This window comes from Anopheles merus, chromosome 2R (assembly GCF_017562075.2).
Source record: "Anopheles merus strain MAF chromosome 2R, AmerM5.1, whole genome shotgun sequence".
NCBI classification, from domain to species: Eukaryota; Metazoa; Arthropoda; class Insecta; order Diptera; family Culicidae; genus Anopheles; species Anopheles merus.
In genome coordinates this window covers 49,811,346-49,835,372 of record NC_054082.1, presented here as the reverse complement: position 1 = coordinate 49,835,372, position 24,027 = coordinate 49,811,346, and the positions used below count along the sequence as shown (strand labels likewise).

The window sequence follows — 24,027 nt, the reverse complement described above, 5'->3', positions numbered from 1 at the left end:
AACAGCACTGTTATTGTTTTCCATAATATGCTACAAAGGAAAAAGTTTACGAATACAATATGAACATATAAATAAAGAACAACAACCACAACTATTTTAGTTTTCAAATGTTTCATGTCCTATACAAATTATAAATATACGGGTGTGCAAATCGTACACTTAAAACTTTGAAAAAGTCCCTGATATAACGAGTACTTCAATGAAATATTGTAAAGCTTTAAAACAGTGTTTGAAATGAAACATTTCATTTGAAATAGCGTTTGAAATATTTCAAACTCGTTAGGAAAGACGTCTGAAGAGAGTCGTGGCTCGTTTATCCGTGCTAGTTCAGCATGTCTGCAGTATTCGGGCGTCACACGGATAACGATAACCAAGCGAACTATATACGTCAAATGGTGTTATTTCAGTAATGAGGCAAACAATCTACAAAAATTATACAAGGACATATTGACAATATTGAGGAATAGCCATAGTAGAGTCAAATAAAAAGAAACCACGAGGCTCTGAAGCAAGTCAGTTAGCTTTTCAGTTAAGAATTTAAAATCTACCCACCGCCAAATGTTATCGTCGAGTCTTGAATGCAACATAATTGTGTTAAAGCACGAATATGAAATTTTTCGTTAAATTCATTCAATATGAAATGAACGTTGCTCATACAATTATGAATTACAGAATGCTTATGCCTACATTTTAACTTAAAATAATGTTTCTCAAAACTAAGATCGATTAAACTTTGTCGTCTCTTTACTTATAGTTAAAAGTTACAGGTATTGCTGAATATAAATATATCTACTGTTGATGTCTTATTACTACCGTAGTAATATTCGAAGCCGGTCTCATGGTACAGTCGTCAACTCTTACGACTTAACAACATGCCCGTCATGGGTTCAAGCCCCAAATAGACCGTGCCGCCATACGTAGGACTGACTATCCTGCTATGGAGGGAAAATCAATAAGTCAATGAAAGCCAAACCCACAAGTAGTGTGGTACAGGCAGGCCGCCTTGACCGGCAACGGTTGTTGAGCCAAAAGAAGAAGAAGAAATTTTTTACTATAATCTTGTCCAACTAATGAAAACAAAATATTTACTGAAATGCGATTTTTTTATAAACTAACTATTCTCACTGCTGTCACATCAATTCCATTTATTGCGTTACAATGCAGACATATGTTAAATGATACTCGAGTAATACACCACATGGAACTATCGTTTGATGGAGTGTATCTATTTTTCGGATGCCGTTCTATAGATTCACAGTTTGTAGCTAAAAACTACAATTACTTGAATGCAAGCTGAAGCAATCGTGTTTTTATACGTTTCTCGCACTTACGTAATGGGCATCATGTTTGCCACCTCTTCGTCAATGATTCACTGTATATTTGCTGTCTCATGGCTGCAATAATCCGTGAAGCATAAGAAAATCGTCATCTAAGAGGTATTTCATATCCTCTATAAGCAAAAATGTAAAAAAAAAACGCCTTGAAGCTATGTAGCGCACAAGGAAAAGAAAACGAGAGCAAAACCGGAATTGCGCGTTGTTCAGTCCAATGCGCGTTGTTGCTTCAATTAGTTCGAACCGCATGGTAGTCGGACGTTCGAGCGGCGCATGGAATGGATTAACGTTTGCCCTTAGCGTGCCGCAACCGCATTCCAATCTCCGCATATTTTTTAACCCTACGTCTTACCTTTTAGATCACCGCATTTTCTCTCTCCTTCTCAACTCGCGCAGATTAGTAACCGAGGAAAAGAAAATAACCTTTTGTGTATGTGTATCTGTAAGGCATTAGGTGATGTATTTCTATAATGTATTGCGGCCGCCCTGCTTGTAAGCAGCACCCACCGGTGAAAGGTGGTTTAGGACAGCTTACAGTTTAGGACAAGAATTTTGCCTTGAATTCGTCGGCACCGGCCTGGTTCAGAGCGTATCCGGGGGCGTTTGCTTTGCAGCGAGCTAACCACGCAGCCACGTTCGGGTAGGGGGCAAAGTCGAAGCCGGCCACCTCGTAGGTGGCGATCGTCGCAGCCAGACTCAGATCGGCAATTGTGAGATCGTTGCCAGCGGCATACTCCTGCCCCTCCAGGAAGGTGTTCAGGAAACCGACCGCATCCTTCATCTTCTTCTCATTTTCCGGGTTGGCCGGCTGCTTGGCGAAGATTTGAGGATAGTGGTAGTCAGCGAAGCGTTGGTACAGAGTGCCCATGTCGAAGTACAGTCGCTGGTTTACGACGGCACGCTTCTGCGGGTCCTTGGGGTACAGCTTGTCGTCCTTGCCGTACTTCTCCGCCAGATAGATCTGGATGGCACGCGACTCCCACAGGGCGAATCCATTGTCGACCAGCGTTGGAATGCAGTGTTGAGGATTGAGCTAGAAAATAAATCCGTGCCGTTAGAAATTTACAACTATATAAGGAATGCACCCAACAGGTGTTTATATTAATGTGTGCACACGTGTTCTTTATTGTCTAGTGTGCAATTTTTTACGAGCACAACCGTTCAATGTTTCACTTTATCGAAAAATGGCCTAGCTGCTTCCGCCCAGTTTCGATTTGTTTCCGCAGCGGGAATCAATTCGGGCATGCTCTTATACCATCGCAAAACATTTACATACGCACTGAAGTCATACCCTGCCACCTCGAACGTAGTAAGTGTTGCGTACAGGCTAATATCAGCTAACGAATAACCATTTCCTCCCGCCACAAACCGTTCACCCTCGAGAAAAGTATCGAGAAACGCTAAAGCTTCCCCAATTTTTGCAAAGTTTGCCTCATTAGCTGGTGCTCCCTCGAAGATTTGTGGATAATAGTAGTCGCCGAAGCGCTGATACAGCGTTCCCATGTCGAAATACAAGCGCTGGTTGACGATGGCTCGTTTTTGTGGATCGGTCGGATACAGAGAGTCGTTGTTGCACGGTTTCCCGTACTGCTCCACCAGATAGCACATGATCGCCCGAGACTCCCATAGAGCAAATCCACTGTCCACGAGCGTCGGCACACAGTGCTGCGGATTCAGCTACAAACGTAGATCACATAATGGAGGGAAACAAGATATAAAGAAGGGTCCTCGAGAGCATTGGATTTGGCACAGGATAAAAAAAACCATGCAAAAGTAAACAAACCATTGGTGTTAAACAAGATGAAAAATCAACAGACAGACTTTTCATTTTTATTGTAAATACATGTTAAAACAACAGCGCTCCAACCCGTAGATGTACCAACTTTACAAGTGTTGAACCGGTTTACTTCTCAAAGTACTTCTTGAACTCCTCAATGCCAGCCTGGTTAATCGCGGCACCGGGCGCTTCCTTGCGAATGTTTTCGTACCACGCAGCGACGTGTTGGTACTTGGCCAAATCGAACCCGGCTACGTCGTACGTCGAGATTGTGGCCAAGATGGACAGGTCGGCAATCGTGAGACTATCACCTGCCACGTACTTGTGCCCGTCCAGGAAGGTGTTCAGAAAGCCGACCGCATCCTTCATTTTCTGTTCATTTTCTGGATTGGCCGGCTGCTTAGCGAAGATTTGAGGATAGTAGTAGTCAGCGAAGCGCTGGTACAGAGTGCCCATGTCGAAGTACATTCGCTGGTTTACGACGGCACGCTTCTGCGGATCCTTCGGGTACAGCTTGTCGTCCTTGCCGTACTTCTCCGCCAGATAAGTACAGATAGCGCGGGACTCCCACAGGGCGAATCCATTGTCGACCAGCGTTGGAATGCAGTGTTGTGGGTTAATCTAGGTTAGGAATTTGGGAGTGACGTGGGGTTGGTAGTGGGCAGGAGGAGTTTACAGCATCCAGGATGCGTCACACGTTAACCAGAGCGTAAATAAAGAAAAACAAGCCAATTGATAAGGAATAATTTTAATCATCTATTCTGAATTGCACTCAATTTGTATTATCGTAGAGACATAACACAAACAATTGATTAATCAACTTCATTGTACGCCAAAGAAAATCCAAATTCGAGCAATATTAACACACACGAGATCAAACGGAAGTTCGAGATAGGAAGCTGTATTGTGTTGGTCCGACAGTAACTACAAGACCAGTGAAAGCAACAGCATGATAAGAAATGGAAACTGATGTGTAATGAAACAAGAGACAAGAGATAGGAAAACAGGCTGTGTACAGAGCACAGCAAACCAGCTAACAAGCCGTGCGACCCAATCAGGCCAATTATTTTTGTTTGAAGTAGAGCCCAAAAATTTTTGCTCCCGCCAAGTTCTTATCAGCAGCCGGTACTATCTTGCCGGTCTGCTCGTACCATCGGTGGATGTTTTCGTATCGCCGCAGATCGTACCCGGCAGCTTCGAACGTTGCAATCGAGGCCAAAATGCTGAAATCCGCAATTGTTGGATCATCTCCGCCCGCGACGAACCGCTCGCCCTCAAGAAAGGTGTTGAGAAACTCGAGCGCCTGCTCCATCGAACGCAGCCGATCCGGATCGCCGGCGACCTTCTTGCCAAAGATCTGCGGATAGTAGTACTCGGCAAAACGTTGATACAGTATGGCCACATCAAAGAACAGTCGCTGGTGAACGACAGCACGGCGGCGCGGATCACCCGGATACAGCCGTTCTGCGAGGGCTGGATCGTGGGCGCAGTACTTCTCGACGAGATAGATCTGGATTGCACGCGACTCCCACAGCACGAACCCGTCCTCATCGACCAGCGTCGGAATGCAGTGTTGTGGGTTTAGCTTTTAGTGTTTGAGATCATAGGAGTGTACAGGCTCGTTAAAACGCATTCAGAAAAAAGCGGCATGCGAAACAACATGAATTTCCTCGCCGCATATGCATGCGCTCATGAGTGAGTTTTAATGGCCGCTGATTGCATCTGGACGAGACGCACAAAGACATGTGAAAAACTCCCCACAAATGCAAATCTTTATTAACACAGCAACCACAGCGACGCGAATAAATGAAACCCCCACCAACGGACATCAATGCAATGAAAAGGTGTGGTATGATATGCAGTTCTCTTCTCGCTGACGCATGCATTTGCATATTTTTCTTTTTTTCCAAATGGAAGTTCCAAATTAAACTCGCCAGCCCATACAAGGACAATGGCGACCCGCGTACGATTGATTGTGCTGGAGAAACTTATTCATCAATCCAAAATGGCGATACGGCGGTTCACCGCCCCCAGCTACCATGGCAACAGCTATACACACACACAGCAATGGGGAAGCATAGCTTGCCGGCGTCACAAACGGCCATTCTCTTTTACGATCCCGGGTGATTTCTTCCCTTACTTGTGCAACTTCTTCCTAACCGCCCTGTCGCTTGAACACGCAATTGAAGCTCGAGAAAAATCAATGAGATGGAAATGAGAAAATTGATTTTTCCTTCTGCGAAGGCGCACTTTTGGCGTTAGAACCAAACTACACATTAACGTACACACAGACACACACGTTCAAAAAAACACAATTAAGACAAGCACACTGTTGAGTACACATGCGGATGGAACGGTTTTCCAAACGGAAAACACAAACTGGGTACAATGAAAAATGGATCCCAAAATTGGTTCACCTACCTTCAGGAACTCCGGCTTCATGTGCTCGCCCTTCATCAGGTCGGTGAGCTTCAGGTTCAGCTCAACGCCAACGGCGGCCGCCGTCATCTGGACGGCACGGCACGGGGCAGATCCGGGTAGGTAATAGAAATCCATGATGATTAGTGGAGGTTGGAGATTCTGGGGACGGTAACGAATCGAAATGGATAGAAACGAGAAACTTAGTACGATGTGTCTTAACGTAGCAATTAACACTGGTTTCTTCAACACACACACACACACACACACACGCACGCACCTAGAGATAAAAAAATCTCTTTGAAACAATAAAAAACTCACCAAACACAAACACAGTTAATGAGATACACTGACAGACGATGCGGGAGACAACACGATTGCTGTGACGATGATCCTCAACCAGCGAAGACTTCGACAGTAATACGCGATCCGATGGCTTGCCGGGCCGCATATAAACGGCCGACGCTTGCTGTGTGTTGGCACGCAAACATCGAGAACTAACACAACGGATTCGAGCGATGTATTCACGGTGGACAGAAATAAAAGGTAGGAATTATTAGATATTTTTAAAATTTGTTATTTGAGGCTTAGACACCCTTAAACAAAGGAAGGGTGGTATTAAGTTGTTTTAACATTTGCTGTGCCATTTTAATTATGTTAAGATTTCTTTAACGATTACTTACTATAAAGTGGAAGAAATTACATATTTATTGGTAAATTTTTTGTTTGTTTTTAAACTGTGTCAAGTGTTGAAAACATGCAAAATATATATCCTATGCCATTTGAAATTAAATTGATCCCATAGTGCAGCATCTGCTCCCCATGTTTGGACGTATCTGTGGGGCAGCGACACACAAAAGCAGCATCGCATCGCGATACGCCAACACATTGAAACGTATGCCGGCCGGTTTTTTTCCCCTACCGGGGACGTGGGTAGCGGTTGTCTCTTCCCGTATTCCCAGCTGCAACTGGCCCTGTACCAGTCAAGATGGCTTTCAAATATTGACCCATAGCAAATGAGTGCTTCGTTGCATAAAAATATCACACAATCGCAGAGAGGTAAAACACACCAACTTGAGGGTGCGATGCAGTGAACTGTGCAAGTGCATCTGCCCGCAAATACGTCCCCCTTCGTTCGTGGGACATAAAATTACCTCCGCTAGCCTGCCCTGTAGGGTCGCCGAAAATTTTCTCAAACAAGCGTCCCCTTCGTTTTTGGCAACTGTGTGCGTGTGTTTGGGGCCGCGTAGATTCGACACACGAAACGTCCAGAAGAGTTTGGCATGCCTTGCTTGCTACACACATCCGCATCCACTTGTGCCTATTCATCCATCCTCCATTGCCGTTACCGTTGCTCACACGAAAATCCACTGCGGTGGGGGACGATGACTTTGTGTGTCGTTTCGGGCGAGCGATTCAAACGGCGTTACTACTCTACAACGGCCTCGGTGACGTGGGGCAACTGGAAGTTTTCGGTTGAGGCAAAACTATCACGGTAATGGTAATACAACTGCAAGTGGCCTCGACATGGGCAGCGCAGCCGAAAAATTGAAAGTCATTGCCGCGGCGTGTTAGCTCATCGGTTTTGCCGACGGATGCTGAATATTTGCCGAGCGATCATGGTGTTGGTGATGCCACCCTGCATTACAAGAGATAAAAGATAAAAAATAACACCGTGCTATGATGCCTACACGATTTCAGATCTTAATAATTAGTCCACAACCTGTTGCAGTTTTACTATTTATATTATATTTCTGGGTATTTAATAATTTATACGTTTTTTTCTTTATATTTTTTACTATAAGATGCACTTTTAGAATTCCGTATATATTTTATTTGATTTTTTAGTCTTTGGAAATATACTTCGTACGCATACACCAATACCAAACGCGTTTTGAAATTGTTGTTATGCTAGTCCCTAACAGATGACGCCACTGAATCTTTAAGAATATTCGAATCACAAGGGTTAACTGAAATCGTTGCATCAGTATTTTACAACAATAAGTATAGGCTAATATTCATTCTTCAATTAATTTTTCAGTTTTTTATATTATGTAACACATAATAAATCGTGTTTGAAAAATGACAAAAAAAATCAATATTATTGCGTGCTGTAAAACGATCGCAACACCTGCTCGAGTGAATCAAGGTGCGTGATAAGCACAATCACGCTGGCAGCTGATTCAGTTCACAAGTAAAGAGTTTATGAGCTGAAAAAGATACAAGGACCATACAAGTTAGCATCTTGACCTACCAGCTGATTGGAGGGAAATTACGCCCCTGACCTCATGTAGCCAATCAAAGCGAAGTAAAATGGAAAGTTTCTAGCGGCGTTGAACAGAGCACGAAACAAACAGAAATACGCTAAACTAATTGCACCACTTCAATGTTGGTTTACGGTGCGGTACAAAAGTCACGCAACAGTTCAAGCAGAGTTCCTATTATTTTAATGTGAGTGACGAAGAGTGCTTGTAAAGTATTTTCGTAAAGGCATTAACCAATAGAAGATGACATGGTATGACTATCTGTACACGTTTTTTTTAATGAAATATTTAATATTAATCAAATTGTAAATAAACTGCTTGCATTTTGCATCGAGTAACATGTAATTAATTAAGTTGATAAAGTATTTCAATAAAACTGGAAAAAAATATACTGCACACATATCAGTTTCCATGAAGACCAGCAACACATAATAACCGCTTGAGCACACCATCTTAAACGATTACTAAACCGAAAGCACCACAGCACAACACAGTGTGAGGCCTTCGACATGCCACGGAGTGTATTAAGTCTTGTACAATATGGGTTCTGAAAAACATGTGCAGTCATTACCCATTCTCTTGAAAATTCGTATGCTAAACCATCAATAGCTTTAATAAACCAGTTCGATCGATACGATCAAACAAATTTCAAACACCACCCGTTTTAGTTCTCCATCATTGCCGGTGACGAAGCATTTTCTGAATTGTACGGCAAGAAAATTAGTATCAAAAATTATCTGCCACTAAATTGTTTAAATCATTCCATTATGCCATAACGAGCCTTTTGCAGCATTCACACTGTGTGCTGTACGTGAAGCGCACGTGCATAGAACATGAATGCAGCATTCCTGCATCGCGCGTGATTATGGGTCGGCTACTGTTGATAAGCCTTAATTTCCGAAACAAAACCGTTTGTCAACCATCTGGCACGATGTGCTTCGGACGGGCAAGCGGACGAACAGGCTGCCGAGATTGTAGAACTATGGACGCTATAATTATTGTAATTTCTCACTCACGCTCTGACGTGTTGGACAGTGTGTTTGTGCTGCTAGTTGGAATGCGATGTAAGTGGAGAAGAATGTTGGTGACGTAATAAAGAACAGCGTGCTTGGTCGAGTGTATGAGTGTGGTATGAGTTTCAAACACGACAATTTGATTGCTATTCAGAGTATTAAAAATTAAATCGAATTTTGATATGAAGCGATACATTTACTCCTCATTGAAAATGAATTTCATCATAACAATGCTATTATAATAACATGATTATACCAACCTGCAATTAATTTACACAAAACACGCTAAGTTACGTCCCATGCGAAACTCCGTTACCGTCGCTTCAGTGGAACATGTTTTCGAAAATATGTCCTAATTCTCTAAACCCTCATTGTACGTCCCGTTGTTGTCCCACTCAAAAGTAGTGACGACACGCGGAAATCATACGCTCCCACCCGTGCCAGAAGTTCGCACGATGACGAACAACTTTGCAAAAACGTCGGTCGCTCGCGCGCCTTCGCCTAGGCAACCGAATCGAACCTTGAGGTACCATAACAAAACACCGTACCATAGTAACAGGTCTCCTCCCCTCCCTGTCCAATCCTATGAGCCATGTGCTCCAACCGTGGGCGCACTGATTTCCGAAGGGCTCGTTGCCAGTATACAGTCCGACAGGCCGGGACGGTCCTACATACATTGGTTGCACGTGCACGGCCGTTCCTTTTACTACGGTTTCAACAACCCGGAGGCCGTGGCTGTGTGTTTGGTTGCAGTCGCGTCGATGGACGATGGAGATGCGCTGAAGTCGCTTGTATGTCCAGCTACGTTCCATCCACTCGTGTTCAGTTCCGATCTATCCGTCCGTGGGGCGTGTGTGTGTACGCGCGCGCGTTGTTCCAGGCCGTTGCATGTTAGATACCGACAACTAATTGCGAGAGTTTTCTATAGGGTCCAAGGTCTCTGCGGTACGGTTTGCTAGTGACACATCCAAACCGGGTCCAGTCGTGCATGATTCACCCGGAAATCTTGAAAGGCACACTCGCAAATTTGATGTTTGCAAGAAAACCGTTGCAACGCAAACCACCGGCGACATCATTGTCCCAACGCAATATCTCTACATTTTAGCAAACGAGTTTGGCAAAGGAAATTCTCGTGGCCAGGCCGGGTTGGGTTTGGTAGATTTCCCGGAACCCCCTCCCGCAGGCAAGGCCACCCCCGGTGCCAACTACAAGAAAGCTCGAGTATTTGTTCGGCTTCACGGTGCTGATTCACCGACCATAGTGTACTGGAACTGACGTGGCATCACGTTGGATGCCGATACCGAGAGCTCTGTTCTGCTTGTTGTGCCATAGTCTACCGCAGGTCTACACGATCCTTTGGTACGTCCGCTCTGAACCATCCACAGCTGGTTGGAACCGTTGAAAGGATAACACCACCACCACCGCCACCACATCATCATCACCGTCAAGCTGGGTAACTGTATCGAGAGTGTTGCCGTGATCCAATCCAAATTTGTCAAGTAAGTGTGCCGGAAGCGGTAATCGGAAATGTTAATTGGGTGATTAGCCGGGTGCGTGCTAGCCGAAGCGAACAGGCACCCGCCCATCGCGTTATGCTTTCAGGCGGTACTATTATTGTGGTCATTAATTTAATCCTTTTCGTAGCTGGTACCGCTCTTAGTGTCATTTGTGTTATGCTTTATCCCGGCGGCTTGGCTGTTTCCATTTTTGCCCGAGCGTGAAGCATAATTAGAACGATACGCGAACTCGTGTGTGATGTGCTGCATTTTGATCGTTTCGTTGCGTTTTTTGTTTTGTGTTGCAGGCGCGGCCCAATGACGCCAGTGCTGTACTATCTGCCGCCATCGCCACCGTGCCGATCGGTGCTGCTGCTGGCCAAGATGATCGGCGTCGAGCTGGAGCTGAAAGCGCTGAACGTGATGGAGGGGGAGCAACTGAAACCGGACTTTGTCGAGCTCAACCCACAGCACTGCATACCGACACTGGACGATCACGGGCTGGTGCTGTGGGAGAGGTAAGAAACACCGCGGTGGAACGTATCGATTTTCCTAACACAACCCCATGTACCTGTTTTTTTTAAAAGCACCAACATAAACTTAATCCTTGGCCCCATCAAAAGCGACGAACGTGATGTGTTTTTCTTATCATTCTCAATTGCAAGCCGCAGTGTTCCCAATGGTTATGTTGAAGGAACGCATTTTTTTTTTCTTTCGGATTTTCCCCAATTTCCCAGTGCGTGTGTGTTTATTGGATTTTCACTTTACCTCACATGAGCGCACGGGTGGGGGGATGAGTTCCGTAGATCTATTTCTGGGTGCTGGGCACGTGATAGCAAGCGGCCAGCATGAGTGTGAATGTTGTAAGCGTGGGAAAGCGACACACCGGTGAAAATCAATGACACAATTCGGCGAAATGGTTACCGTTCGTGTTTCGTGGCTTCGTATTGAACGATGGCCGCGGCGGTAAATGATTATTAATGGAATAGCCCATTCGTGGCAAGCGGGCGGGCTCAATGAAGACGAAGCGTCGAGTATTAGTTGATGTTTGTGTTTACGTGCCTGTGGGCTGTCTTTTTTTTACATTCTAATGCCGAGTTTCAAGGCGCCAAAGGATAGCTTTAACACACTTTCACACAGTTGAAAATGTCAAACGAGCTACTAGGTTATGGATCGTTTGATTGCATGACTGAAGTGGCTCCGTGTTGAAAACAATTACCTCACCTTCTTATCGCCTGTTGTTGTACTACTTTATTGCAAAGCAGTTGTTAAATAGTATACTTCCTCATGGTACAAGTTATAGAGGAGATAGAAAAAAAGCTCAGTAAGAGCAATCTAACTAAAAACAAAACAAACTAAAACGCCTCAATAAAACCGCAAGTAAACCGCAAATGGCTTGCAAAGAAGAATGTTGGATTTTAAGATTCGATTAAAATTACTGATTGAAACAGGCGAATAGACCTATTCGCTCAATGTTTTTGTAGGAAAAACAAAAAGCTGCTTCATAGCTTAAAGCGTTTGTCACGTAATGGATAAAGTATTTATTTATTTAGTTATTTATTTATTTATTAATTCATTGATTTATTTATTTACTATATTTATTTTATTTGTTAATTTAGTTATTTATTTATTTATTTATTTATTTACCTTATTATTTTATTTTATTTCCTTATTTATTCATTTATTTATTTATTTCTTTCTTTCTTTCTTTATTAATTTATTTGTTTATTTATTTACTTATTTATTCATAACTTATTATTAATTTATTCATGTATTTTCCGTATTTAATGGACATACTGTCGAAATGAAATATAAACCTTGTCAATATTGAAGATATTTACATAAAACAGAAATGTATGGAATCGACATTCTATTATTGTTTAAAAAAGTAGTCATCTTCCACCTAGCTTCATCAATTAGGCACTCGACATTGTAGAAACTCACGATAAGCATGTAATTTGGACAAGATCTCAGTCAAATTTTAACGGCATGGCACATTTCCGACACTAACGTTTTACATGAACAAAACACGATTATTCCATACCGCTTTTCTGAGAATTTGTTAGTCTGCTCTATTTAATGTGCCTCAATTAAAGCATAATCTTCCCGTTCCAGCCGAGTGATTCTTGCGTATCTGGTATCAGCTTACGGGAAGGATGAAAATCTCTATCCGAAAGATTTTCGCTCCCGCGCCATCGTCGATCAGCGGCTGCATTTCGATCTTGGTACGCTTTACCAGCGTGTCGTCGATTACTATGTAAGCAAACACCTCGTTTTTGTCGTTTGATATTTGAAGCTAACGTACATTCTATCGCTTTTTTGCTTTCTCCGCACTGCTCGCTCGCCACCCAGTTTCCAACCATCCAGCTCGGCGCTCACCTAGACCAAACGAAGAAGGCAAAGCTGGCCGAAGCGCTCGGTTGGTTCGAGGCAATGCTGAAACAGTACCAATGGTCGGCGGCCAACCACTTCACGATAGCGGACATTGCGCTGTGCGTCACGGTCTCACAAATCGAAGCATTCCAGTTCGACCTCCATCCGTACCCGCGGGTACGTGCCTGGTTGCAAAAGTGCAAAGATGAGCTACAAGGACACGGCTACAAAGAGATCAACGAAACTGGAGCAGAAACGTTAGCGGGATTGTTCCGGTCAAAGTTGAAGCAGTAGTAAGGTTGGGTCTACGTGAAGTTGGGTCGGGTGAAGTCGGAAAAGGTTAGAAATACCACTGTTAGCTACATTTTTCTAAAGCATAAGGATGTACTTGCTCTCATTTGTCGTTGTACGCTAGTGTATACGCAGTTTGTTACTCAAAACCTTTTTTTAAATCTCTTAAATAAACCATATCAGACAAAGGAGCGCCTTATACAATTCGTTTTTATTTTACTTTTTTTGTAATCTTATTTTTAAACCAATAACTAAATAGTAATTTAAGAATGCAGTGGAAACTCTTTGAAAGTATATCGTATCTGTAAGAAAACAAACAATCTGGACGAAACGAAAATTTAAAAAAAAGTCTAAAAGATAAAAAAGGTTTCAAAAATATCTTTAAAACTAGAAACTACAAGCTAATCCACTTCACTCGCATTAGCATCGAGCGAAATGAAACAAACACCAAATGAATGGCCCGATACCAAGACAGGTAGTAAGAGAGCAGATCTCCCGATTGACAAATGAATGACCGAAACTGTTCAGCCCTTTTTCCCGAGGCTTACAAGTGGAACTCCACACAGATGGGCGAGTAGGTTATTTGGATGTTGACGCTGAACATGCTCAAAATTGCACGCCGATGATAATGCCTTTGACACTTGACGCACCGGGACACACTGGGAAACTGAATTAGAAAAATGATGCACAACACACATACACCCGTCGAGAATAGCAAAAGGATACCGTGACAATCTCTGCCATTCAAAGAACCTACTTTCGATCCTACCTGTGGAGGTGTTATCGCACATTCCCTTATGCTGTGTTACAACAAACAGCAAAAGGTGTGTGCACCTGCAGGACATGCAGTGCAAATGACCGGATAGGATTTTCGAAAGCCCATTACAGCAACATTATCAGTGCAAGGGACAGGATGTGCCTGGAAAGCGATGTACCAGTTGTTTTTGTTTTCTCTTTTCCCCGTCCCTCGACCTGACCCATTCTTACGTTTGCACCTTTACCCTGAGTGGTTTACGTTTTGTGAGCGATTTCCTTCCCCGTTAGAGCTAATTGCAAACCAATGTAAATCATTTCGGTTCGGAAATCTTATCTTACTTCGTCTTCCTGGAATGCTGTGCCTTCATTGTTTGGGTTAGATCCTTGCGAGTGAGCGCTAAGGATGCTGTGATGCTGACGGCCATATAAGAGCGCAAGGACACGCTGAGCTCAGAGTTTAGTTGCACACCAACTGTGTTCCAGTGCAGAAGTCACTCCGTTACGTTCGTGTGTTATAAAGTCGTTCGAACCCGTGAGCAAGATGTCGGTTCTTTTGTTGCTTTTACTAGCTGGGACCACGTTGGCCCAGCCGGAACAATCTGGCCAACAGTCGCAGCAACAACAAGCAGTGATCAAACCTATCACCGCAGTAGAAAAACCTCTGCAGCTCGAAAATCCAGCGTACGATCCATCGCTATACCAAAAGTTCCTGCCACAGGATGCTGTTCAGCAGTACGTTCACTCCTACACCGGCCACCCGTACCCGGCGTCACCCTACTTCGGTGGTGCCCCGTTCGATTCTGGCACCGCATTCGCTGCCATTCCGACCGGCGGATTCGAAGGGTTTCTCATTCCGGCCCCGATGGAGAAAGATTCACCGTCACTGCTCACCTCAATGCGCACGTTGCTTCCCAGTGCACGATCGTTGGTTACGTTTGTGGGTCGCCTAGTGTCCGTGTTGGTCGGTTCGGTCGGAGTGCTGTTCTTCGGCACGATTCTCACCTCGCTGACCTGTTTCTTCACCCCATTCTGCACGCTGTCGTTCCGCAATGCCAAATTTCTGACCGGCACTCAGGAGACGGCCCAAGACATCGTACAAACCGTCGGCGAACAGATCACACCCGAGCGCGTTAAGCGTGCAGCCGAATTCCTGTACACTGCGATCGATCGCTTCCAGCGGCTAAATAACGTCGTAAAAGAGGCCACCGAGCGGAAAGCGGCCGCTAGAAGTTGAACCAGAATAGTCGCACCACTTCCCTTACCTACTAAGTCAGCATGGATGTATGTCAATAGGCTCAATAAATATATTTTCTTCATTCATAAACATTTCGTTTCGTTGGTGGTGGTACAGAATGTTGTCTAATTAAATTTTCCGAAAAACACGCCTTAATTGCATTCAGCGCACATTGATGACATCATTTTGATTTCGGGGATCTGGATAAGAAAAGATTAGGTGTTTAAAAATATGAACAGTTTCCCAACCACCGACAGAACAGGTGCAGACATGTGATCGTGATCAAAATTGCTTCCATCGGGATTCGCTATAAAACATCTTCGCCTAGCCATGCTCGTCGTCAAACGAGAGTGTGCGAGTAACGAGTCCATTGCTTCCTGCTGGTGATGGATTTCCTGAAGGATCTTAACCAACCAAAGGTGTACGAGCTCAAGAAAGCGTTTTGCCTGTTTGATCTCGACGGTGATGGAGTTATTAGTGAGCAGGATCTAAAAAACACCTTCCTGACGCTCGGTGTGGACAAATCTGAGTACGACATCGATAAAATGTTCGAGGGGGTAAGTGGGACTGAATTGCTGAGCGTCACTTCATATTCTAAACATTCTCTCCAACAAGTGGATATCTCTAATGACACTAAAATGTTTGATACAAGCTCCAACGCTGATTTGCATACCATTTTCGATTCAAACGCCAAACTTGGAACCAACAAAGAACATTTTGCCACCAAGAAAATATTAACAAAGATGCTATCTAAACGGCTAGATCATAGTGTTCAACAGCATTATCCTCGCCGTCTTCTCGAAAGGCCGCTGATTGCCTCACCTTCACTTACCAAGCAAGATAAAGAAGCAAATGAGCAAGAATTACCATCATTAGCATAGTCTGAAAGAAGTTTCCGTTCTGCCATTTACAACTCGTTCGCTAACGGTCGCATGGAACTGTAGTTGCAGTACTCTCTTTTCCTCAACCAGTAGGAAAATGAACCCATTTGAAATTCAAATAAACTCCCGACGCCGACTAGTACCGGACGGAACCGGTAGGAACTTCGTGCAAGATAGGATAAATTGTAGCACCTTAGCTTCTATATATTTGTTCGTATTTGTCCACTGCCGGAATCGGAAGTACCCATTACACCAACTCAATTAAAATCTGTAAATTTACCTCCGTCCCAGGAATCGTCCAAAAACTCGAGTTCTAAGTGTGAAACACTACACTCTCTCCTTACAGGTAGTGCAGCCGCTCAACTTGGACGTATTTTTGCTTCTGATGCTGCAGCGTGCCAACGGGCTAGCACCGCAAGACGTTATGGTCGGTGCATTCCGAATGTGGGACAAGGCCAACGCAGGCTTCATCGACAAGGAACGGTAAGGAGGAGTGCTGATGCGATGAGGACTGGGGAAGTGAACGGCCCCGGCCCCGGTCGATACGATGAATTAGGTCGAGCGGCTTGCCAAAAAACGGTATGGGAGACCGGGGTGGACTGGGTTTAATTAAAAAACTTTACCCGGCCGGAATGATTCGGTGAGATGCGATCGGCGCTTTCCACCAAAAAGGCTACCGCTTAGAGGCTAACCGAATGGGTCCGGACTAAAGCACTGCTCGCTGTTTGCAAACAGAACAAAACTGCGATTCTTCCGCTCGGAAATGCAAAGTGAAAAGGGTAAAAAGTTTGGGGAGTGTAGAAAAACTCAAACATTCACTCGATGGTATGTGAATGGATGGAAATGGAGCTCGTGTATGTGTGTTTGTAGTTGATTTTGTTTAATGTTTCTCCCTGTGGTAAACGATCTTTCCGCTTTCGACCGCTGTAGTGTTGGTTTTTTTCCCTGTTTCCGTTTTTCTAGTTTCGTTCACGACATAACTACTTACGGTGATCGATTCACGCTGGCTGAGGCGAACGAAGCAGTGGCCGACGCTGTCATCACACGCGGACCACAGCTCAACGACGAGGGACAACTTCTCGAGAAGCTGGACTATATGGATTTCGCAGAAAACATATCCGGATTCCAGAAGACGGATCATAAGTAGCTCGCCCCATGCATAGTGTAGTTATGCGAAAAGTATGCCACTGGACGAATCTGAAATGCAACTAACACAAAGGAATGCCATGCTTCCACACAAAACATAGGAGAAAGGGAGAAAGGGGAAAATGCTTTAAAATCAAGCAAACATACAACAGCGCATGGGTTAGACGATGTCAACTAACAGCAAAGATGTACTGTAAAGGGCCAAGCATAATCGCCATAATGCATTAAACCATGTACTCTGGGACATTTAATTAAAGAAACATGTTGAAACATAAACTCTTTGTATTGTCGTGTGCTTTCATTTAATAAATCATCATCAACTGGGAACGCTTTTTATGCCATAACAGAAGGATTGTTCTATAAATTAATAAATTCTACCAACTACATACAATGTAGGGCAAACAAATATCAGAGAATATTTAGATTTGCTATACTTTCATCCGGCTCTAACTCGCCAAAACTCTAGTGGTTTAGTGAAACCTTAAACGGCGGTTAGTGAAAGTACAGGTGTTTAAATCCTGTAACATTTATATTTGTTTAATATTTTTTACGTCCGTTATGTCCTAAGCGGACGCATGTACTGGTTTTCGAGAGTTATTCAGTACCACGCAGATGGATAGGCAGTCCTTACTAAGGGAGGACGGTCCATTCTACCAAGGGATTGCCCCAGTGTTGTATTGTCTCTTTTCATGATTAAACACTTAAAACTATACCTTATGATGAGTCAGATGACAGCCATTTCCCAGACATACAGTTAAAGAGTCTATCATGTTGTGCAAACTAAAATATTTTTTAAATAGATTTATTCAATTCAGTTCAACTAGCACACATTATTCGCGCTACTAGTAACTATTTCATTTTTTTCATTTTAATTTCATAAATTCTTTAACTCCTGTTCATTTAGCTACGCATGAATTTCTCTCTTGAATATACATTTCATGTGATTGCTAAACCGTGCTCTTACTTTTGGTTTCTAAAACGGTTGGCGGTAAAACTCACTTAATCTTTGGAGTAAAGATAATTCATTCTGCGATTCATAATGGACGTATAAAGGCCCATTCGGGGCGTCAAGACGGGCATTTTGTCAAGTCATGCAATTTGACAACTATACCAAGGGATAGACTACGAAAGACCTTAAGGCAGTTAAAAACCATTATTGGGGCCCTTCACGATTCTAGTCAGTTTTTTGTATGGAGTTTGACAGTTGGAGGCTGAAAACATGTAAACACTCCATACAAAACCACGCAAAATTTTCAGTCTACAATTTTTTCTACAATTTTCAGTCTAGATTATTCTAGCCTCGAAGCTAGAATTAGATTCGAGTACCTGCTCGAAAAATGACAAAACAAGGTGGTGCTAACATTTATCCCAAGGTGCATTAAAGAGATGGATGAATGGTGATGGAATCCAGAATCAAAGTGTATGTAGTCCAGGTGGTCTCATAACATGTTTTTTAAAACCAAATTTTAAGATCACTTTTTAACAGAATGGGTGAAAACTTTTGCTCAAACAAGCTTTCTTGAGACTTGACGAATACTCAAAACACACTTAAAATCTTCATTCAGAAACAGAAGCGTTAAAAATCAGCCTTCTAAATTCATACACCTTGGGATAAGCCCACTTGTATATTATACCCACTTACCCGGCGCTCTAGCACCAATCGAACACGACATCGAACATGAAAAATGTATGGGATTTGACATGTTTGTCTTGTTTGCTTGTTTGTGTCTGACAGTGCACCTCCATATGATTATATGGGTTTGTTCGAGTCGGATGTCGTGTTCGATTGGTGCCAGAGCGCAGCCTTAGCTAGTTGCTCGAAAACTGCTATACAATGCAAACAGCTGACTGGCTGAAATTTCAGCCTACCAACTTAAAACGGAAAGGACCCCATTAGCCAAAATCATCATTACCCACTCTGTAGCAGTGATACTGTCTAACCAAGAACTTTTGGAAAATGTAAAGGATTTTGGTGATGACTCGACGTGCATGGTTGTTAATAGTAGCTATATATTAATAGAATAATAAATTTCACCATCATTCATATTTAATTTAACATCATTTCCAATCGTGTATAAAATCACTTATGCGAATAGCTAATGTGTACTGCATTAGTTAAATAATTCTGTTCCAAATGTTTCTGCTTTTTTCTATAACCTGTTAGTCTGTCTGTCACTGTACTCATTGTAAAAACCAGAAATGCATCTATTCACTGACTAACTTTGATACAACCAATTAAATAGTAATAGTTTACCAGAAAACATCTGTGCCAGAGCTAACACAAAAACAGGCATTGAACTAATAAATGACACCCAATTCCAAAGTAGTTTAATTTTCTTTTTTAAATGCTTGCATGATTATCGTCATTATCACTATCACAACAAATTAATTTCCCTCCATCCATCTCGCCACTGTAACCAACATCAAATATTGACTCTATTAAACAAACTTTTCACAACAACGTTTCACCGCTGTGAATTAATCATCATCTAAAAGCGTTCATTGATCGTCTAACCTAAGCCTGACGGGAGAATGGTGAGACTGGGTGGTATGGTTGCGCTGGTCGTGGTTGCGTGGATAATAAATTACGCATAACCGAGAACCGGAAACCCCAAATACCCTTAGTAAAAAGTTTCGATGTGAATGTTTTGATGGTGCCAGTACGAGTACGGTATTGTGGCTGTATGTTTTTTTTTATATTACCATTAACTCTGTCTGCGAGCTGACAAGAACGTTTTCAATTTAACTGGTTGATTCGTGCAACACAATTTCGTTGTACAATGCGCCATCATCAACGAGCTCATAATGTTAAAACACAGCAATCTTAATAACGGCACAAAAGAAAACGCGTGATCATAAAATCACAACGAAGGAAACACACTGCGCTCAAAATAAAATGCATTTCTTTCTGCACAGTAATGCCATGTCGGGTCATCCTATGCACCCAAGGTCGCACAGTAAGACATAAGGAAAACTTTACTCTTCAAGTGCCACTCCTGTTAAGGAAAAACAGTGAAATGCTTTCAGCGGATGAACTTTAATTGCTCCCTCCACTGAAACGTAGACCCCTATGTTGGAGACTGGTCAGTACCCCGGAGAGCAAATCACTGTAGCAGGATGGTAATATGCTTGTGAAGGAAAGCATTTTGTTTCTTTTTCCTAACCCGTAAACTCACCATTCATATTTTGCACGAGCTGAATTTTACTTGCAACACACACACGCACACACACAAAGTATGCTGCAAAGTTCATTAATCAACCGCTTCTGTCAGACATTCCGGGACGATGCTGTTTGGCGTCCGGTGCAAAATGGAGAGAAATAAAAGGTCCAGGCTACCACTAGATACGGCTTCGACTGGGGATGTAAGATATCTGGCGAATATTTTAAGACGTTGGCAAACTGTTGTTAAGCGACCAAAATTATCCATTAAGATGTTTGCCCTGGCATGCTGCTAGGTCTGACAGGAGAGGCTGGCCGGAGGAAGAATTCACAGGAAGTGAAAGTTAAATCGAGCTCGAGATGGAAGTTATTTTATAACTGAGTTTATCGTGAAATTAAATATTTATGTAGTTGATTATACATGCGACCAGCTTGAATGGTGCATGGCTAGCGAAAAGCTCAATTAATTTTAACTCGATTTCTAACTTTATTTCAATGAAAAACATCGCCCATCTTCAGACATCATAATATCCGGGACTTTCGCCCAACCAACTTCAAAGCTGGCTTCATTAGCTCTGATAGAACATCAACTGACTTTAAAAAAAACTCCATTTTTAATTAGTCCAAACTGAGTACACAAACATTGTTTCAACCATGTAACACAAGCTCCAAACCCATACACTCGGTCAATGTTTTCTAATTGTGGAGAATTGAATTATATTTCAACAGCAACAACGACCACAGCTTTTAGGTGCTCCTTCGATCCTTTCAGCGTTTGCTGAAATATACCTTCATTCAACTTTGCGTAGTGTACAAATCACACACAAAACTAATGCAGCTCCATCTATGTCTGCCCATTAGCCTTGGGACATTGCTCAGAAACTAACCTGTACTCGGTGTACGTTTCTAGCAAAGTTTTTCACCCTCTAGAGATTGAGCTTTCCAGCGCTTGCTGGTGTACAACACATAACCATCACATGTTATGTGGTCATTCCAACTGGCAGTTAAAAGCTTTGGAAGGCTATATCTCGTTCTCAAAATGTCAACGCGTTGTCTCATAATTCATTATCCAAAACCAATGCTAGGGATTAGACGGTACAAAAGGATTGGGACTAACATGGTACAAAGAATAGGCATCCGATTGAGCATGAATACAATCGGATTGAAATGGATTTTCTTTTCCGTTCATGAAGATTTTATAGAGATTCATCGATGTGAAAGTCGATTTATGAACACACGCTAGACCTGGTAGAAGGAATTTGATCATTTTCTTTTACAAAGGGCACATCCCTTGGCTACAACTCAAAGCAATGGAAAGTATTTCAATTCTTGTGAAATTTTATCCTTCATTTGAGAGATTCGGCTCAGGGCTTTAAAACTACCGTTCCTAATGATCCTACATATATTATAGCTGAATGATGAATTCGATTATTCTTGGTACAAATATAGCTAAGACCAAACCCCTTCTACCTTTCACACACTTAGACACTCACACTTTCTCTCTTTCTGGTATTATGGTTTGTTTGAACCATGTGGGAGGTAATTTCCTATTCGAGCCATTAGTTTGTAGCCCGCTACCAGGACTTTGATTTGTTCTGTCACGTGCTGCCATTGCCAACCTCCTAGCGCATTTGGCTGAAGGCCCTAGCGTTGAAGCTCAAATCAGCAACACGTGCCTGCGCTGATGATGTTTTCCTCCATCAGAAACACACAGCACAGCACTGCCCATTAGAAGGTGGCCAGAAGTTAACGGCCCGTGCTGTCTCCTTTCATCCAAAGGCTCCAACGATTGAAGTCACAAAGCAAAAGGCTAACAGCAGGAACAAAGATTTAAAAAACATTCAAACTCGTCCTCACAGTGCCGTTGCCTTCGGCGTAGGTAAACATGCTTTGGATGGCAGGAATGGAACAAAGATCCTGTAACCACGGGCAAGATCCGGCCTGCACGTCGAGCACGTACGGAACTCGGTGCGCTCGTTTGTACACGGAAACACGCACCGGGGTCCAAAAGCTAACGAAACGAATGGTGCTGGTACATATGAATTGCAGACGCTTTGCACCTTCCGGGGTGGGTCTGATACGATCTGAAGAAACGAGTTGCCGTCGCCCTGTCTCAACGTGTCCATTTCGCTGACAGAGCTTTGCCGGGCGGATTTTTCCCGGTAGGCAAATCACACACATACAGGCACAGACACACAGCCACACCGGGCGACTGAATCTAAACAAGCATCTTGAAAGTCCTTCCGGGACGGCACAGACAAAAGTGTCTTTTGGGAGTCTCTTTCTTTTTTTCCCCGTAGTTCCGACAGCAAGCAGACAGGGACGCTCGTTTCTGGTACACCGTGTGACAATGCCTACAAAAAGTGCTACCAGATCGGGTGCTGCTCCAGCTCACCGCTCGCACCCGCTGCCCTAGCTTAACCGGCACGGGAAATCCCGTTTTCCACCTCACCATCCTAAGCCCGTTGGCGTCGGCCGTGAAAAAGTAACATTCGCACATGGCTGCACAGTCCCGGGTGCGGACGCGGGAGATAAGCTAACGGGTGGAATCGAACCGAACCCACCGATGTTGATGCCGGGCAAGCAATTTTTGGGAAGCCATTTCGGGCCAAATGCTTTGCGAGTCGTCGCCCGAGCGTCGTTTGGCATTCGTTTCGACTCATTTCACGCGACGCTAGCCGGAGCGTGGCGCTACGTTATGTGAAACTTGCTTTTCGCCACAGAAAAAGACACGTTCCCGTTTGGAGCACTTTAGTCCGGGAGTTTTTGGGATGCGAATCGATATCGGATGCCAGAGAGGCGTTCCATTCCATTGGCACTGGATGACAGGCTTTCGTTCATTGATTTGGTGGGTGCTGCTGCCAGGATCATGGCCGAGTGCACACGAGTATGATCCAACTTCAAGCTTTTCCAATGTGGGCATCAAATTACAACGGAATACTTGCTGACCATTTCGCACTCACTCCCGCAAGATGTGCAGTGATGCACCGCTGCAGTATGCGGCGTAACGGGTGAATAAATTTTAAAATCTCCCTTCTATATTTACCAACCGACCGATAAACGCTTTCGGCAGGAGCTTTACCGCCGAAATCGTTGAACGGTGGCTGGGAGAAAGCGGAGATGATCAACTTGCAGCACGCAAACAAAAAGTGCACCGGAAAAAGGCTGTAATTTCCTCCGGCATGAGAAAAAGTAATCGGAAAGCCGTGTCTACGGAACGGGCGGGCCTGACCCAAATGTAGGCCAACGGAAATGAAGAAAATGGAGCGAAAGAGTGCGCTGAAAGTGTACTTACGAGAGCTTTAGATTGAACTTGTTCTGTTTGCTCTTTTACAAGCCGGTTAGCGTGGAAAAATAACAACTGAGAAAATTGAATGTAAACACAACGGAACGGCCCCATCGCGGAAAAAAGGTACAATTGAAAACCTACCATAAAGCAATAATCGTACACACACACGTGTGCACCATCTACTGTGCTACACCCTCAAATGGTAAGGTGCGGATGAAACATATGTGTAGTATCTTGACTTTCCTTTCCTTGCCGAAACAAAAAGCCACCCCCGGGACGTGCGTAAAAGTGGTTGGAAAACTTAAAAACAACGCCACCCATGCGCTTAGAAACTTGAGCGAAGCCGTAAAGTTTACTTTACAGCTCATGCGAGCACAATTGAAAAGCGCGGAAAAATTGAACCGTTTGCTCACATTCTCAATGTGAGTGTTGGAGATTTCAGAATCTCCTTTTTTTACATTATCAGAATTGGAGGATATATTTTATTTATTTATACTCACCTGTTTCATGCTGGCAGTGAGATCCACCTGCCGGGTAGCTCAGGAAGTTTAACATGGTGTGCGTGTATCTTTTTTTAGATTTTCAGCAGTACGAA

The 24,027-nt window shown here is 43.5% G+C and overlaps 5 protein-coding genes across 8 annotated transcripts; 3 read left to right on the top strand and 2 right to left on the bottom strand.

Annotated features, from left to right (window-relative positions):
• Positions 1 to 1,769: 1,769 nt before the first annotated feature.
• LOC121588119 (glutathione S-transferase 1) lies at positions 1,770 to 5,965 on the bottom strand. 3 transcript variants are annotated; one of them, XM_041905745.1, is made up of 3 exons: positions 5,851 to 5,962; positions 5,533 to 5,691; positions 1,770 to 2,367 (listed from the first exon to the last, which is right to left on the bottom strand). In XM_041905745.1, exons 2-3 carry the CDS (start codon positions 5,665 to 5,667, stop codon positions 1,873 to 1,875), a joined length of 630 nt encoding a protein of 209 aa, XP_041761679.1. In that variant the 5' UTR covers positions 5,668 to 5,691; positions 5,851 to 5,962; the 3' UTR covers positions 1,770 to 1,872. The 3 variants fall into 3 exon arrangements, with proteins under 3 accessions (XP_041761679.1, XP_041761680.1, XP_041761678.1); XM_041905746.1 differs by lacking the exon at positions 1,770 to 2,367 and adding an exon at positions 3,120 to 3,732 and having other exon boundaries at positions 5,851 to 5,963; XM_041905744.1 differs by lacking the exon at positions 1,770 to 2,367 and adding an exon at positions 3,848 to 4,696 and having other exon boundaries at positions 5,851 to 5,965.
• Positions 2,391 to 3,035, bottom strand: LOC121588122 (glutathione S-transferase 1). Its single transcript, XM_041905749.1, has one exon. It carries the CDS (start codon positions 2,940 to 2,942, stop codon positions 2,496 to 2,498), a length of 447 nt encoding a protein of 148 aa, XP_041761683.1. The 5' UTR covers positions 2,943 to 3,035; the 3' UTR covers positions 2,391 to 2,495.
• Positions 5,966 to 5,986: 21 nt separating the features above from the next.
• Positions 5,987 to 13,159, top strand: LOC121588121 (glutathione S-transferase D7). 2 transcript variants are annotated; one of them, XM_041905748.1, is made up of 4 exons: positions 5,987 to 6,075; positions 10,611 to 10,820; positions 12,418 to 12,559; positions 12,655 to 13,159. In XM_041905748.1, the coding sequence occupies exons 2-4, from the start codon at positions 10,621 to 10,623 to the stop codon at positions 12,967 to 12,969; spliced, it is 657 nt and encodes a 218-aa protein (XP_041761682.1). In that variant the 5' UTR covers positions 5,987 to 6,075; positions 10,611 to 10,620; the 3' UTR covers positions 12,970 to 13,159. The 2 variants fall into 2 exon arrangements, with proteins under 2 accessions (XP_041761682.1, XP_041761681.1); XM_041905747.1 differs by lacking the exon at positions 5,987 to 6,075 and adding an exon at positions 9,438 to 10,305.
• Positions 13,160 to 14,218: 1,059 nt separating this feature from the next.
• On the top strand, positions 14,219 to 14,967 carry LOC121590553. The gene has a single exon (XM_041910329.1). The coding sequence runs from the start codon at positions 14,264 to 14,266 to the stop codon at positions 14,954 to 14,956; it is 693 nt and encodes a 230-aa protein (XP_041766263.1). The 5' UTR covers positions 14,219 to 14,263; the 3' UTR covers positions 14,957 to 14,967.
• A 352-nt stretch (positions 14,968 to 15,319) lies between these two features.
• On the top strand, positions 15,320 to 17,239 carry LOC121590007 (myosin regulatory light chain 2, atrial isoform). Its single transcript, XM_041909326.1, has 3 exons — positions 15,320 to 15,513; positions 16,184 to 16,320; positions 16,801 to 17,239. Exons 1-3 carry the CDS (start codon positions 15,343 to 15,345, stop codon positions 16,982 to 16,984), a joined length of 492 nt encoding a protein of 163 aa, XP_041765260.1. The 5' UTR covers positions 15,320 to 15,342; the 3' UTR covers positions 16,985 to 17,239.
• The last annotated feature ends 6,788 nt before the right edge of the window (positions 17,240 to 24,027 follow it).